Raw genomic sequence first — 18486 nt, 5'->3', positions numbered from 1 at the left:
GTGCGCAGGTTCAGTCTGCACACCGACAGCCCGCAGTCTCAGATTGCGAAAACCGTAACAAAAATTCTATATCATTCCTTGTTAAACTCCATCCCGAGTTCCTCCACCTACAACCTTTATTCCGGGCTTGCAGGTACAGCTTTGCTCGCCGTCAACTCGCAGTTGGCTCAGATTGCGTACTACCTTTACAAATATAATTATTTGTGGGGATCTGATATCCGGATCCGTATCCTTGGTTAAGGTTACCTCAATTCTCCCTAACACCCAACCTGAATTCCAAGAGCCGAGGGCCGAATCGGCCAACAACGGCACGGGCACACACACTTCCCTTCAAATTAAATACCTCCCGCCAAAGACAGAGGGTAAAGAATCAGGACAGGGGGAGAAGTGTAGGTCCAGTATCTCCACCAGTCAATACGGTCACCGACCCCGACCCATACCCGGCTGTAGCTAGTCCGCGTCGTAGCAATACTTCGCAATTATTAGAAAACCTAGAGGGTGGAATAGGACTTTCTAATATTATATAGAATTATTATCTAAATATTATCATATCTCTTATTATTATGAGAATGTAATAGAATAATTTATGTTATGTAGCTGTGTTATAAGTTAAGATGATTTGTAAAACTATAATTTTGTAACCATGTTACCATAGGCGACAAGCCTAGTAACGATTGTAAAATAAAATCTATCTATCTATCTATCTATCTCTCTCTCTCTCTCGAATCACAAATACAGCTAATACAACAACCAATTTGAGCGTTTACTTCAAATAAATCAAACCAATCAATCAATTCATTTTCAACATACATAATAATAAATAGATTACAATAGAATAGTTACTAAACAGTCACACTGTTCTGGGAGACTTTAATGATCCCAAGTGCAGATATAAAAGCAATTCAGCAAAACATATAGAAAACATATTCCACAATAAAACAATTACTTAAGATTTACTTCCACTCAATTTCAATGTGATGCATTCTGAACAAACTTGACATTTTCCTCACAATCTTAATGTTATATTTTTGAGAAAAAACATATACTCTGGTGCTTGCGACAAGAAAGATCAATCTCAATCCTGGATCTGCACTTGTACACTATGCTGATTGGAAGCTGACTAAAACAGTCCATGGACTAATGAGAGAATAAAAACAGTGTATATTATTCATTCTATTGGTACACAGATTCAATAATACAACTTCAATCACACTACAATTCATTCTGCTTCTCGATTTTTTATTTTTCAGTCTATTAGATTAGATTAGAGTTTCTGATTTTTGTATGTTTCAATACATACATCAGAGAAGGTTCAGCATAGAACTGCTCTCTCAATTTTTTTTATAAATGATTGATTGTGACAGATCCAAGTCATTTTATTCAACATGGATATCTACTACAACATCACCTTCATTACAACACAAATGGAGAGGTTTTTCTTACATAAAATTCAATATCCAAAATAACAAATCCTCCCAGTTCAAGAGAATGATAGGGAAATCAACTTTGTTAAACCTCTGGTTTCCTTGTGACTCATGATCAAAAATAGCTGCATAAGGAATTTGGAGGGTCATGAACTTAAATTGTGGTCAAGTAGTAACAGGGGAACCCACTTAATGTTTGGTTAGACTGGTAGTTTATCAAGCATTTACTTGCGGTTATAAGAGTCTTGCGGTTTAACAATAGTGGTAGCAAGATAATAAATCTAGTGTCTAGAAAAGAGTAAATCATAATCGTAACTACTGCGTAATATCTCAGGTCTAGCAGAAGAAGTTTGAACCTCTAGTCTACGTTTTGATTCATTGTTGACTCATCAGGAGAGAGAATACTTATTCATGAATTCGGACTTACTCGAAATTGTTCGTTACTCAGTTGCTACTGACATCTACCGACAGACTTCAGGATGAAGGCTCAAATTAACTTCAACCAATCAGTAGAAAGGAGGCGGGGCTTGCGATCTGAGCGGTTTTACTCCACCCTGCAGCTACTACCATTCAGTGGCAGAATTTGAAACTGAGTAGCGATTGATTAGTGGACAAACAGGGAAAAGTAGGCGAAGCTAAAAAATAATCAACTGTTTGAAGTGATAGAAGATATTGTAATGGTTCACGGAATTCAATGAATTTTAAAAGTTGTTTTCAATAACTGAATCCAATCACTGTCAATGCAATTTAGTCATTAGCTATCATAAACTACTGACATCCAAGATGAATGAGTCGACTCGAAATGACATTATTTTTTGTTATATTTTCCTCATACACCAATTCTCCATTTTCAATATTGATTGAGATTGAGGTTCTCCAATAAATTGAAGATATTCATAGAATATGAATCTATAAGACATGATTCTTTATTGCTTATGTCCAAAGATTGATTACCGACCTTCTCTAATTATTATTCATAATTTTTTTGGCAATCAATTATTTCACATTTCTTCACCCACGCTGCTGGTGGAAGCTCCTACAAACTTCATCCTAAACCAACTGGTTTTCCCTTGTCAAGCAGGATCTTCCCGAGAGTCGGCCCTCGGTGCAAAGGTTAAGCCTGCAGCGAAAATACTTCACGTTCGAATTCATGCACAGTTATGCAACTGACTCTATTAAATTGCAGACATCTCGGGAGATCCTCTTTCCAGTTATGTGCGAAAAACTTATGCAAAGCGCTCACTATCATAATAAGCGAGCGAGTATGATTACGGCGTCGATAGCAAAACGTGTCTCATCCCGTAAATTAAGTTTGTCTGGGACGTGTCTACGTGAGCTAGAATAACTTGGTTGTTGGCTGGAACGGTAAGCTTTCGCACAGACTGGAAATGCCATGTGAAAATGTAAGCTAAAATCAGAATAAGGTATGTGGTTTGTAGAAACCCTTGGATGCGACCCTCGGTTGGCCTACTTGCATTTGCTTTATGAACTTGAACAGCTGATTTTCTAATGTCAATGGGAATAATTGTAAACATAGATATACAATCATCTCCAGTAATATTATATTGTTGTACCATACCCAAAGACTCTTATCTTCCATTCACAAACCAACACACTCTAAAATGTATTACTGTTACACGTGCTCTAGTACATGGGTTTCCCATAGCTGAGTAGGTTAATTTCCGAAAAGAAATACAATTTATTTATATTTTTAGTAAATTTCATATATTGTATTTTTGAATATTATGTACATTTAATTGATTAGATTGTTTTGTATTTCAATGGGAATAAAATTTATTATCATTTATTGTGAAGATAAATGATCAAGCAATCAGTATTAGAAGTCAATTGTTGTTCCATTTCCATTGAATTATCCCTTCATTTATTGAAGGAATAGAGAATCAAGCAATCAATTGGAAGTCAATTTATTGTTGTTGTTCCATTTCCAGTGACTTTTCTTTCTTCACTCATTGTAAAAATAGAGAAGCAAGTGCGATAATACTATCTTTGTAGTTTGGTTGGAGATAGAATATATTGTGATATAAGTGAAAACGGTTCAAGAGTTGAAGTATGGGGCTTCGAAACATGCTATTGGCTTATTGATCTCACTAAACCATTGAATTTGATAATGCCTAATTTGTATGACTGATTTTAATCTAATATCTTATAGTATAATCTTGCCTGATTCAATCTTCTCATGAATCAAGCATAACTTGAATTTTCAGATTTCCATAATGTCCCATTCATTCATTATATGACAATCATTATAATATGATATCAGTATATGATAAAATTCCAATATTGATCGTTATGATTCATCCCAATACCCAAAACCCCTATCCAAGTTTCAGATCAACATCTAAGTTTCAGATTCAGATTCACACATTGTTTGTAGAGAAACTACCGCATTCACATCTGATAATGTAGAATGAGAAGATATTCCTGCCTTAATTGTATTACATAATAGTAAAATACATAAGATTGTTCTCCACACTTTCATGAGGGAAAAATCACAAACCGATTACTCAATGATTGAGTAGTCTGATAGAGTCATTTATATGGTAATCGAAAGTGAGAAGATGAACAAAAACTGCGGTAAGAATCTTTTAAGAAGGTAGGCTACAAGTTATTCGGGATACCTCTCAATTAACTTTTAGTACCTGCTACATTCTCCACCAAATCTGTTACTTTTAAGTGTTATCTATAATCTCCAAACTTCATTGTATGGTGTGGTACGAGTAACAACATATTCGATAATCGTATCTCAATAGAAAGTGCGGACACTTCAAAAGACTCGAGAGAGGGTAGTTATTTATTAGAGGAAGGATATTTTTATCCTGTAAGAGAAGTGGATGAAAATTACTCTAAGGGACAGTTTGAGCATGTTCTGTATGGTTATTGTCATTGGTTAATGGTTAAAATCATCAACATTATACATTAACATGATATCATGAGTATGATCATCAAAGATAGAGGAGAAAGAGTAAGGCTATGAATATGAATATGAAAATCAATGAATATGATTATCATTGAAAGAGAAAGAAGAGTAAGGCTCTCATATTCATAAATAACATAGACGATTGCATAAGAAATAAGAGGATCCAAACAAATTGATCCTACAGAATGAACTAAACAGATTCCCAAATTCACACAACATAAACAAATTCATGCTCGAGAGTTATTGATTCAATACTGTTTCATTCTTGGAAGATATTTAAAATTAGTATGTTTATCTAAATTTTAAAACGATTTTCACGATGTACAAAATGATATTCATATTCTTTGGAGATGTCACGAAGTAAATGAACTCGCTAGGCCTACAACCGAATGGAATAACCCAGTGAAAGTCTCACCGACCTTAAAAGGCTTGATAACTGTTAACCACTTGTTTGCACAAATAAGGATCAATGCACACACATTCGAAGGCAACGATGCTTAGTCAAATCCAGCTTAAACGCTTCATTTATTCAAGTCGATTTGGTTGCCAAATTCTAAAACCTGTTCCCGATTCAAAAGATGCTCGCCGAGTATTTGTTTATGTTTGTGCTATGCTAAGAGACAAAAGATGTCATCAATGATTGTTATGTAAAGGGTATCATGATTGTATCGTGGTTGAGCAGGAAAGGATGAGCTCTTTATGTGAATAATATCAATGGCTGTTATGTAAAGTTATGAGGACGTTAATAACTTGGATGAAGGGCTGTTTAAATACGTTTTGAAAGTATGCATACTATAATATCAATTGTAATACAATAAGTCTAAATCATATTTGAAAACAGCTCTGTAAATTAAAATTGGTTGGGATTTAATAAAAAAGGGTATTTGATAACTTTATCTATTGTATTTCAACAATAGATTAATTCGGTAGCCCTCAAATGTAAAGTGAGTAGCCTACTTATTATCAATTATTACTTGGGGTTGTGAAAAAATGGCTGAAATAGAGAACTGATTGATGTTCTATGTATCATTGAAAACAGAGGGTATTATAATGTGACATATTTGCTTGGTCGATTACAGTTCTAGTTTCACAAAATCATAGAAGCTATAACCATGGAATATATAATTAGAAGTATAACAGTTGTACAGTTATGAGTTACAAAAAACAGGCTGGAAAATTATGTACGATGAATGATGAATGAAAATGGTGGAATATATTCATTGGAAAATTGAGATTGAATTCAGAAATATTTGAGTTCACTGCTTAGGAGACCGAAGACGTTCCAAATTTATGAGGGTAATTTGTATCTACGAGTGAATGCTGAAGAAAATATCACAGTGAAATCCTTGAAAATCTACCATGGGAAATCAATCAATCTAGCTTAATAACCTGCATTTTCAGTTTCTCTCTATGAATTGACATTCAACATATTTTTGACCTTTAGCTCACATTCATTGTTTCTGTATGTTTCTCATAGAAAAAGCTTCTGTTCATCAAAAATGACCGTACTCATTCAACCAACTTAAAAGGTCTTGTGAAAGTATATTATATTATTCTGCTGTAGATGTTTATTCCATAACCTTTTTTGAAATCCTTCAACGAAACGTGAAACATTTTTACTATGTTCATCTAATTGAGTTGATAGACGATTGATCATCTACTCTTAAAGGGCAAGTATGACTGTTTGAGGGATATTCATTCGAAATCCATTCACTCTGAAACAATGAACGTCTTGAATATCATTACGAACAATTAAACAACTGATAATAATAGTTACTCAATGAATCATCCAACCGTGTAATATTAGAATTTGTCTGTGTAACAATAGGCTATTGAGAGATTCCATTCATAACTTTGTAGACTTAATTTTCCAAAATGTAAACGACTGTTCATATTGTAGTAACTCATAAAAGTGATTTATGGAGTATCATTTCACACTTGAGTAGGAACGCTAAGTTATTTGATGGAATGTTGTCATTGAAATATCATCACCTGAAAGAGGATCATAGATTTCCATTGGATTTTGAGCACGAAGGGATTAGAATTCGAGGAATTTTCTTCGTTCTCTGTTCAAAGTTTATGTTAGTTCAAAATGCGTTGAAGTGTTTAACTATCATCCATTGAAGAAGATACTGATCAAGGTATTGTATCATTTCAGGAATGTGTGTTCAGGAATTCATTATTTGTTTGAAAAGTAACGCTATTCAGATGCTAGATGCTCCTGGTAATTAAACGGGGATGACAGTTCATGAATCCATGAGGCAGGACATTTGAAAAGGAATAAATTTAAAAATGTTCTGTGATATTCAAAGCTCACCCGGATAATCTCGATCAATGAGTTGTCAGAAAGGTGGATATCAGACTGTATACACATCCCCCACTCCAACTATGGAATAACTGACGTATGTGTAAGTAGAGCAAACAGGATTCAGTGGATTCAGTCTTATACAATTTGATACATGACAACATAGCATTCCCTGCCAACATGGCAGATTACAGATGAGCTAACAAATCCTATAGATTAATAAACTGTAATGAACCACAGGCGACCAAACAGGAACAGCACATAAGAATGAACAGGTTATCAAATCAAAATCTAATTTTTATTTGTCTCGAAAACAATTACAATTACAATAATTATAAAATAAAGAAGTAAAATACAATATAAAATGAAGAATCAAATACTGTTAAATATAATGAAATGTAAATATATTAATTGGAAAGTCCCTGCAAGGTTCGAACAAACCTGAGCGCAGAGGAAATCAGTGGAAACTGGAAATCGTCAGCTTTTCCTGTAGTTCGGGTCTTGAAAAGGTGCCGAATTCTCAGAGACCAATATTGAATATCACTGACCTACCCAATCCATACGAACTTGACTTGATCTTGTGCCAATAAACTTAGCTGTTCACTGAACTGGTTTAGAGTTTGTTGACAGGAGTTCGCTAAATAAACTGGTTCAGTGTTGACGGATGTAGTGCCCAGCGACTACACTAGATGTCAGGGCAGTCGACCAATACCGTTTTATTAGTGAATGGAGCACACAACTCCCATTCATGAAATTAATAGTATCGCACGATTCATGAATGAATGTGTCGGGTCCGTGACCTTGATACACATTCATTCTTTTGACCTCGCCATGGATCACGTTCAATTTATTACGTTACCACTTTCTTTTGAAGACTAGAAAAATTGCTGCTCTTCGTCTTCTTGGTATTGTTTCGTTTTTCTTTTTATTCCTTTATTTTATTTTTGTTCTCTGCAGTTTGTGGAAGAAAGTCAATCGATTTCAATTGTAATAGATTTGATTGTAATTTTGATTCTGAATAGAAGCATTTGAAATAGAAGTTACCCAAGGTAATAAGGATTCAACTGACGTTAGCTTAAGTTGAGAGGTGAGACGAACATGGTGATATTATAATGGGAATATCATCAGCTTTATTACACAAGAATTATAAGCATTATTCTTTTTAGATTATCATCTCACGCGAGATGAAGGAAAGGATAATAATCTAATAATCTAAAGATAAGATAATAATCTAAAAGAATATTATGTTATCAAGCATTATTCTATTAGATTAATGCTTAATTTAGATTGCGTATCTAACACAAATTTAACATGCTTCAACATTATAATAATAAATTGATGAAAATGCAATAAATTAAAATAAGACTTATTTGGGAATTAATAGAGATTCATGATCATAACAAGTCCAATCAGTTTGCAGGGAGACATTACTCTATGAACTTGAACCAAGAAAGGGTTAAAGTGAATCTCATAATCGAGAGCCATGCATTCACCCTTATGCGAGATGAAGGAAGGGATATCAAAGAATTAGAAAATTGAGATTTTGGAAAAACTTAACTATGTGAAGATGTTTCAAACACAAATAATACGTTCTGGCCATCTAGTTACCCAAGTGGTCAAATGATGACTGATGAATGATGTATATCATATGAATCAAATTATCTCCATCCAATGAGATGTATCACATCTAATAAGATAACATAAAATAAAACATGAATATCTATAATCAAACACGTATTTATCACAGATTAGCAGGTAACCCGTGCTTTGCACCGGGAAAAATTTGGTGTTGTAAAATGCAATCTCCCGATGTCCAGGAAACATGAGAAAATAAAATAATTTTTCTTCAAAACTATGTGGATAATCACAAATTGAATTAAATTTGTTTTGATTATTGAATTAATTAATAGGAGAGGAAATAAGTCTATGTCCATCCTCGGCAAGTTAGGAGTTTTCATGCAGATTTTCAAGTTAATCAGTTCAGTAGTTCAGACGTCATTATGCGTCATTCGAGTATCACCTATCCCGTACATATTGGTATATGCCATACATGTATATTGTTTCCTTTATTATATTATAGATTATTTTGAATTACTATTTATTGCATAGTTTTCTATTGCATTGTAGCATAAAGGAAAGATACCGTCAAAATTGCATTATTCTTCTCTGATTGTAGTTATAGTGCCAAGAACTTATAATAGTGTAGAGGCTACAAGGCCAATTTACAAGGTGCACTCCACAAGCAATGAATCATACAATCTGGAAAAATAAAGCAGAAGATATAACCTGCCAAGATTTAAATCATATCTCTCCATATGAGACTTGTTCAAGTTATGTAACTGTTAGTAGGTACTCTTTGTGTGAGAATAGAATAAGTGTGTACTACAAATCACGGTATGGAAATTTCATATTCCGATTAGATTCTCATAAAGTAAACTTGAATCTTTTTTACTAAAGGCATTGGAAAATTACAGATCGCTCCACCACCAACAACAAAATAATGCCGAAGGCATTTTTAGATGATAAGAAATAAAAAATCAAAGACAGACAGAAGATGTAGTAGAAAAGTGAAAGCGGTTAACATTGAAAAAGATGTTGGATTCCAGTAACAAGCACTGTGTGATTAATACCTCATCGTTGTAAGATATTCTTTCTCAATGTCTGCTCATCATTTGTGTCCTACTCTTTTTTATTTTCATTCATGTAATACGGTTGCAGCACTGCACCTGCAACATGAATTCTCAATCAGAGTACTGTATTTCGAAAAGTCTATTCCAATTCGCGCTTGGAAAAATCGTTAACAAATTTTGTTGAAAAAATATTGAGTAATTACTCTTATCTATTTTGGATGACAATATCCCCTTGCTGAATGAATAGTTCACATTGTTAGGTAGAAAACTAACACACAAAGTATGAACATAATTAAATTTCCTGATTGACCAAGATTTCGAAGACTAAATCGAATTCATATTTATTTCGCAAAATATCTTTATCCTCAATAATTCATCTCTTTCCAAGATTCCTAGAATATCTCCCATCTCTAGTCATCAGTCACAATAAATTATAATTGCTGATGAATGTCATAGTTTCCAATATCCTAGACTGTTATAAAACGATGAGATTTTGAGCCGTGAATCCTCTCCCACTATTTGGAGAATAGATTCTGTTTAAAAATGTGACAAATTCTGTTTACACAATATGTAATGAAATCTGTTCATCCGCAAAGTGATAATATAAATCTTGTTCATACACAATGCCTTGCATTAACAACCTGGAATTCCATTTTTTCAAATCATCGATCATAATTGTTTTGTCTCTGAAAACTGTCAAAACATACATCTGCCAGCTCACTACAAGAATACTCTGCTATACGAATTCACATCCGTCCATGATATATCGAAGAAGTACTTGATTTCGAATGATGAGCTCTACGTCATGTCTTTCAGCTTGCTACAAGCTCCAATCAAACATGTCGACGTATTTCGAAACGTCAATGTCATTTTGCAGAAATGAAACTCTATCCTTTATCACATTTGAAATCTTTCATTGTGTATTGACAATTGATAACTTCTCCATAGATCAAATAATGAGGTTGTATGTATGTTTTCAATTTTCATAATGAATAATTTTTTGATAATAATTTTATAAATTAATCATGACAATCAACTGTGAGCATCTGATTTTTGTGAACAGCTCATGAAATTAGTTGAATACAGTAAATTAAATTAAAATCAAATCCTGACTAATTGATTGGTATGTCGGTTCCTGAGTTAATAGATTTTCAGGTTAGCCAGCCTCGAATATATAAGAGCAGTAAAATATGTCCATATATTACTCCAATTACGACATTCACGTATATCATGGATGAGCAACAAGAATTCAATGTTGCCTAAGACCCTAGAATCTACCCATTTGAATAAAAATACTGTTTCCAAAAAGCTCGGAAAAATGTTTCTTGTGAAGGTGAACTGTGAATTCAGTTGGCCAATCCTTGCAATTCTATAAGGCAATTAATTATCTAATGCTCCTGAAGATGACCAACAATTGCAGCAGATAGCCATCTGATGTTTGTTTGGTTTGAAATCCATCAAGCATTTTAATGAGTCAGACGCATTACTACCGGCCAGATCTCACAAACCAGATAAAAATGATGCAGTGAGGTTCACGTCGAACTGTCAGCAGCACTGTTTGAGTGGGAAGCATTGATGCTTATTGGAAGGCATAGTGACAGTTCCAAGAGAATCTCTCATGAGATAAATGATCATTAGCCCTGTTTGCGAGCCTTATAAGCCCATTGTTGTACTGGTGGTCTTCTTCCAATAGAATCAACGCTAAATTGATGTTTGAGACCTACTTTCAGAATAAGTGTAATACTTGATGAAACGAGACAAATAGAGAAGAAAAGGAGGGAGAAGAATGAGAGGAAGAAGAAGGAGAAGAGGAAGAAGACGGAGGAGATGAAGAAGAAGGAGAAGAGGAAGGAAAAGTAGAAAAGAAAGAGGAAGAAGAAGAGAAAGAAGAAGAAGGAGAAGAAGAAGAAGGAGAAGAAGAAGAAGAAAAAGAATAAGAAAAAGAAGGAGAAAAATAAGAAGAAAAAGAAGAAGAATTCTATTGAGATCTGTCTTTCAGACTGAAGGAGCTAACGATGACGAAGAAGAACTCAACGTACACAAAAAATATCTGAACTTTAAGAAGAAGACTAAAAATAGACTTACTAAGAAACTAACTGGAGAAGCTGATTGGTACAGTGTACAAATATGACAAACTCACAAGTAAAACTGCACATCTCATCTAAATACATCATTCAATAATTTTATTATCAGAAGGAGAAGGAGAAGAGAGAAAAGATGAGGAAGTGGAAAAAGAAGACTTGGGATATATGGGTGATGAGACAAGTAGAGGATGAGGAGAGAAGAGGGAGAGCTGAGTGATAAGAGGTGAAGATGGAAGAAAAGATAAGGTGAGGAAGTAGGAAAACGCAGAACGCAGAAAAGACGAAGGAAGAGCTACAAGAAGAAAATAATAAGTGTATAAAGTATGTATAAAGTAGTGTATAAAGTACGTAGGGAACTTAGAAGATTAATAATACCAAAATAGGAGACTGAGAAAAAGGAGAAAGAACAAATTATTTGAAGGCGTAGAAAATAGGATATCTAGGCTAGGAGGAAAAGATAGAAGAAGGATGAAACAAAAAGAAGAGAATGAAAACAAGAAGATCCAGGAACAGTCAAGCGTGTAATAGTTCCATTGTGAAGTCTGATTTAGATAAGGAAAAAAGAAGAGATCAAGATAAGATGAGACTAAAAGAATGGCTTTGTTGTTTTAAGTGTATCCGTACAGTGTTGGCCTAACCACTTAATAAATTGCAGTTCACCGCTTGAGAAGGTATCGATGATATACTACTACCGTCTACCAGTCATACTAACTACAGTTCGTTACTACACTTCACCATAGAATGATGAGAGAACTACAGATAACTTATAGGAAAAACTCTTTTTTCATCTTATGTGTCTTTACTGTAGTGCAGAGATAATATACAGAGTGTGGGACCCAAGTGGGCTACTTCAGGCTGCACACCTTGCATAATATCTTGATAGTATAGTAATTCATGACTCATTTATCAAAATAATATTATATTACAGGCTGGTAATTATTATTATTACAGGCTGGGACACGAATGAGACACTAGTGAGACACTATTGGTGACTGTGTGTAAAGCAGGCTGGGACATCAGTGAGACACCAATGATGTTAAGATACCAAATTGTGGTGTTCCAACCAGGTGTGATTCGAGCCTGAGAAGCATTTGAACCAATTTAATGATACATCAAAGGTATTATTTGAGTTTTCAAGGAGAAGAATTTCAACCAGGAGTAGAATGATTCTCTTCAAACAGGGAAGTTTTGTTGGTATGAATATTTATTGTGGGAAAATAAGTCCAAGCTGATGTGGATCCCAATCTTTATATTGTAGTGAAATTTCTGTTTCAAGATTGAATTCTTCAAAGAGGGAATTTTGGTTGGTATGAATTGTGGGAAAATTAGTCCAAGCTGATGCGGATTCCAATCTTCATATTAGAGTGAAATATCTGTTTTAAGATTGAATTCTTATAAGAGGAGGGATGATGATATTTTCTATTTGACAAATTCGTGACTACATGAGTTAATGTTTTTTATTGCATTGGTTCATTTTCATAATAATTGATCTGATATTAAATGCACTCTACTAAGATTTTTATTTTATTATTACTATTTGACCGATTCCTCATTCGATATAAAAATTTGAAAATCTGTTATTTGATATATTGATATTAATTCTGAAATTTCTGCTCCAATATTTACGTATACATTTATATGTTTTATCTTACAGCTACTATTATTATTATTCACATTCATTCAGTTTAATGTTTCTGATTCGCTGATATCTTTCATTCTTGTTTCATCTTATTCCGCCAATATTAGTTACAATCTTACTGATCAATCTTACAATCTTATTGATTTGATATTCCCACTTAAAAACTAAATACTATGCGGATTTCTCATTTGATATTACATTTTTATATTTTTTTTATTCATGAATGAATATTTTGATAGATTCCTGACTTGATACTTCTATTCTGCAGATTCTATTCTCACTTCTATTTTGTCCATTCACTTCCATATCTGCAGATTTAATTCCCTCTTGAAAATTCATGATTGAATACTCTTGTAGATTCTGATAGTAATATCTTACCTATATCCTGCTGATTTCTGATTTGATCTCGATAAATCCATTTTTAATATTTCTGGTAACATTTTCCACTCTCACATATTTCCTTCTACCGGATCTCTGATTCTATTCTATTTATTCAATTCATCCATCGATCGATCATTCTGTGATTATTTGCTTACGTCATTGATGAATGAAAATGAATCATTTGTTCTATCTCTCATTATGTGTTCATCTCATTGATGAACAAAATGAATGGAATAATTAATTATTGTATTTGTTTTGTAAAGATTCGTCCGATCTGTTTTATCTGATCTTTATCTGTGTTATCCTAATTATGGGTTTATCTGATTAATGAATGAAATTGATGGAATTTTATTATTTCTGTTCAGATTCGTGCGATCCGGCTCAGGCCAGCAGCAGTACCGCTTCGAGGTTCCACTGAAGCTGTGCGGAGTGAGGTCATCGCGGGAGATCATCCTCATCCTGCAGACGGATGACACCGTCCAGGAGTTGTGGGACGTCGCTCGTCGCGTCTCCTGTCCGGGACTTATCACTGGTAGGGATGACTATTATATTCTGTTATTTGTTAATTTGTAATCCAATGTAACTTCTTATGTAAAGAGTTGTGTGAACCTGGAGTAATAACTCCACTGTTGTTAAATGCATTATAATCAAATAATCAATCAATCAATCATTATACAATTGATTGCAGGGCCCGGCGGCAAACGGGAGAAGACCGTCTACTTCAAACCGATCACAGTTGACATGCTAGAAGTCACCTCAGTTGGCATGGAGTCAGGAACCATCGAATGCTGGATGGACATACAACGAGGAACCTATCCTTCGGTATTGGTTCCATTTTCCATTACTCAAACTTCCTTCTGAATACGTGAACAAAACAGAAACCTTTAAAAACCATCAGTTCTAGTGAGAGATGTTCATCTTCAAGTGGGAGTAAATTTTAAAAGTAGGAATTCCATGAATGGCAGCTTTGTTACCATGGTTCTGATCCTCAAATGTTTCTCTCGGCCCAATTTTTATGTACTTTAAGAACTTCAAGGCAACACTTTGTATGATCCAAGTGTTTCAAGTACAATACAACATCTGCGGAAACCATTAGTAAAATATGCATTGGCTGAATTTTTTGCCCTTAGAAATTTCGCGCTCTCTACGCGAACCGGGACCTGAATCTACATATCACTGCTCAAAAATATGGCTTTGCTTCATGCTTATCAATCTCAACTTTATACTTCTTCTTTTCTAATAACCCGCCCCACTTACCATGTTCACCGCCGCTCTAAATAGGTCATTTGTTGTGCGATTAAACGCTCAACTTCATAATTATGTAAAAATATATACTCACACAGAACCATAAATTTTGTCTCGTGAATAATAATACTTCTCATACATTTCTCATTGTGTGTCATTTAAATCATCTCTGATATTCATCATTTGAATGTATTATAATGTATAATCTCTGATACTCTGAATTTCCTCCAACTCTGACACTCATATTTGGTTTTGCAGCTGTCTCCCATCACTGACGTCATCAAGATAGGTGAGACACTGACTGTCCTAGTCTACATAAAGGACAGAGAGAACAAGTTTGATGTCCTGGTCCGTGACTGTTGGGCTTATGACTCCGAGGACTACGACAGTCCCGACACTACAAAGCTCCAGCTCACTGATGTCAATGGATGTCCTAAGTAAGTAAATTGAATTGAATTAATTAATTAATTATTCACTCTGTATGTGGATGTATTTTAATGAATGAATGATATTTCAGAGCTCAAAATATTTATGTGTTCTCATAGAATTAATTTGTGATTTTGAAGTTTGTTTCATGTTTTTACGAAAGTTTTATTATCAATCTATCTAAATTTAAAATAGTTTGTTTCATCCTGATTTGTATATTCATATTGATGATTTGGTGGACAAATTGAAATGGTCATAACCTACATAATATTTGGACAATTTAAGACAAAATTAGGAAATTGGAGAAGTTCTGTGCAATAGCCTGTTTTTTCTTTTCCTAGAACAGTATTGTTCACTCTAATAAATAAATTCATTGCACTCATTAAAGTAGCCTACTATGATGATCGATTTCTATTCAACTTTGGGGTTTTCCTCTAATAGAAGCAATACAATTAGCTTAAGCATAACTCTATAATTGGAAATGATGATTTTAAATATCTGAAAGGATTCATTGTTATGAATATCTTATGGAAAAATGTTTTTCGTTGCATAGAATTAATCTATATTGATAAAACAAACTAATAATGAATTTTTTGGTGCAAAGAGACTGAGTTAGTCGCGTATGAAGAATACACCACTGTAAATCTCTAAATACAGTACCTAACTTTAAGACAGTTACACACACATCGATTTTTGGACGATCGTTTTTTCACCATCCTTATGAATTCTATCAGATTGAACGGTACTTGACAAACATCATCTGTTTAATCTACTAGAATTTATAAGGACGGCAAAAAATCATACGTCCAGAAATCAATGTGTGTGTAACTAGCCTTAGTAGCGGTGAAGATCGATGCCACAAAACAGATGTTGAAAGCATGAAGAGTTATTGATATAGATATAAATAATTATATGGATATAAGGAACGCTAGCGATCTGAAATCTTCATATCGACCGTACTGTTGTGTTCGTACCCAGTAGGCTGATCCTAGAAGCAGAGAGAATATGGACAGCCGACCCAAGCCAGTGACACCAGAGCTGCCAGTTCAGTCCAGACGCCGTTCTCCCCCTGCTTGCTTTCAGTAACAGTATCCCAACGTTAGTTGACTGATCTGTCTACTAACTTTGACAGTAGCCTACTGTGAGAACACTTGATGAGGTTAGAGTTGGGCCCAAATTTTGACAAATGAATGATGTTTTTCATAGAAGAATAGAAATCTATTATACATGCAGTATGAAATACTCTCTCTACTCTTTTAATGATCACTTTTACAATTACCCTGAAAGTGCAATTTTTAAATGTGCTAACATGTTAAAAAATTCTGTTCACCTTCATTAGTACTCAAGAATAATATTCTAATTCTCAATATAATTTCTATAACGCCATAGAGTTTTCATTCGTTTTCATCTTTGGAATTTTCAAAGTTTTCTCTATGATTCCCCTTGAAAATCTTGGGAGTCAATTCTCGTGAAGATATTCTGCCTCATGTTGTGGTTCTCGGCACAGTAGAACGTTAATAATTTGCTGCATGGAGTTGATCTCCTTGGTTTGTACATGACATCCTTATATTTATTTCTACCATGACACAGGAGAAGGAGTCTATACTATAATATTTTATGGTTAATAGTATTCTTCTATAGTAAATAGTTTCGATATTTATAATTTTTATTTGTTTGACACAGGAAAAGGAAGTTGATTCATTATTGGCAGCAAACCACTCAGTCTGAGGGCAACGGAGCAACTGTCATTTCGCATACAAATTTGACAGCATTCAAGTTTCCCGACAAGCAACAAGTGTTCTTGACTTGTAACATTGAGGTGCAGTGGATAATATCAATATTTATAATCAGAAATCCAATTTCTATGATCATTCTTAAGCTGCGACCAGGCCTGCACCAAAGTTATTATACACACAACAAAATTTTAATAGCTTAATCCTTATAGGTTTTATTAGATTTAACGGAACTTGACAAACAAATATACATAATGTGAATCATGTGTATTATAATATGTAAAAACACTTCACTCACATGGGCTACTTTTAAACAAATTAATAAAAACAATATAACAATTTTCAACTTGAAAATGACCTAAGTTAGGATCAAAACTAGTAAGTTGTTGAACTATTTAAGAGTTTTTAAAAAGTATAGGGTACTACAAGATTTTTATATTGTTTTTATTAATTATTTATTTATTCACAATGGAGACAACGGGTTTCCCCAAATATGTCTCCTTTACAATAAAAATCTTACAAATTCAAATGAAAAAAATGATGAAAAATAATACAAATTAAAGATAATATAATACTTATGCAAAAATAAATAATACAGATAACGAAAATAGTACCTAACTCAAGAAATAAAAAGATTTCAAATACTCAAGGAGAAAAGTGAAAATAAAAAATATAAAGAATTCAAAAATGTCAAAACTTATTTTGCTAAAATGAAAATTGAAGAACCATTGAAGATTGACCATTGTTGATTGAAGAATCAACAAATAATAAACAAAAATTTTAAGAATAATATGCTCTAATTTAAGTATGATCTAATAGAATCTATAAGGATCAAGCTATTAACATTTTGTTAATAGCTTTGGTGTAAGGCAGCTGAATACTCTAAATTTACAGTTTGTCTTTAATTTGTAATAACTGGATTGAAAAAAATGATTTCTTAAATTTTACATGAATCAAGATATTCTATTCTATTTTGATTTCTGGAGCATGCTGTTTTATGTTATAAGTAATATTGAGGTGAAAAAGTAATTATAGCCTACAAATATTGTCAAATCCTCAAAAATTGAGTTAATTCAAAAACCATACGGTACTCAAGTTTCAACGCTATACTTGGCATCATCTTCAGTGGAAACTGAGGATTTGAAAAATACAGAATTAGAAGTGAACATATAGCAGGTGTGGTAACATTTCAAAAATACAATATCAGAGTGTGTTGACAGAAAAAATATTACAAATTGCTATAATAAAGACAAGATTCAATGTTGAAAACTAGTAAAATAAACATAAAACAAAAAAAATACAAATTTTTCTTAACAATATTAAGATCAGATTTCTAACCAACGACAAGATAGTCATGAATGAGAGGTTGGAATGGGATAATCTAAATTATAATTGTCAGAGTGAATTAATAGAAAACTATTATAAAATTCTGTAATAATGACAATTAATGAGAATTTAATATTATCAGAGTGATTAAAATTAGAGGAAACCTATTACAAGATGCTGTAATATAGATGACATTTAATGGTGAAAACCATCAAAATGAAAAAAGGATAAAATTATATACAAAAATTTATAAAAATATTGAGATCAATGAAGATCAGATCTCTAACCAACAGGAGTCATGTATAATAGGTTGGAATTTGATAACACAAGAGAATGAGTGAAACAGGTATGTTGA

General features: G+C 33.4%; 1 protein-coding gene across 1 annotated transcript in view; it reads left to right on the top strand.

Moving 5' to 3' along the window:
- The window catches only part of LOC111057566 (mucin-2-like), an 83574-nt gene that overhangs the window by 53766 nt on the left and 11322 nt on the right, over window positions 1-18486 (top strand). Inside the window, 4 exon segments of the mRNA XM_039438923.1 lie at window positions 13767-13933; window positions 14090-14223; window positions 14905-15083; window positions 16756-16891. Of these exon segments, the coding sequence (XP_039294857.1) occupies window positions 13767-13933; window positions 14090-14223; window positions 14905-15083; window positions 16756-16891 (616 nt within the window).

The sequence above is a fragment of the Nilaparvata lugens genome, chromosome 12 (genome assembly GCF_014356525.2).
Source record: "Nilaparvata lugens isolate BPH chromosome 12, ASM1435652v1, whole genome shotgun sequence".
Taxonomy (NCBI): domain Eukaryota; kingdom Metazoa; phylum Arthropoda; class Insecta; order Hemiptera; family Delphacidae; genus Nilaparvata; species Nilaparvata lugens.
Note: the sequence above shows the minus strand (reverse complement) of the source record. Positions and strands in the feature narration are given on the sequence as shown.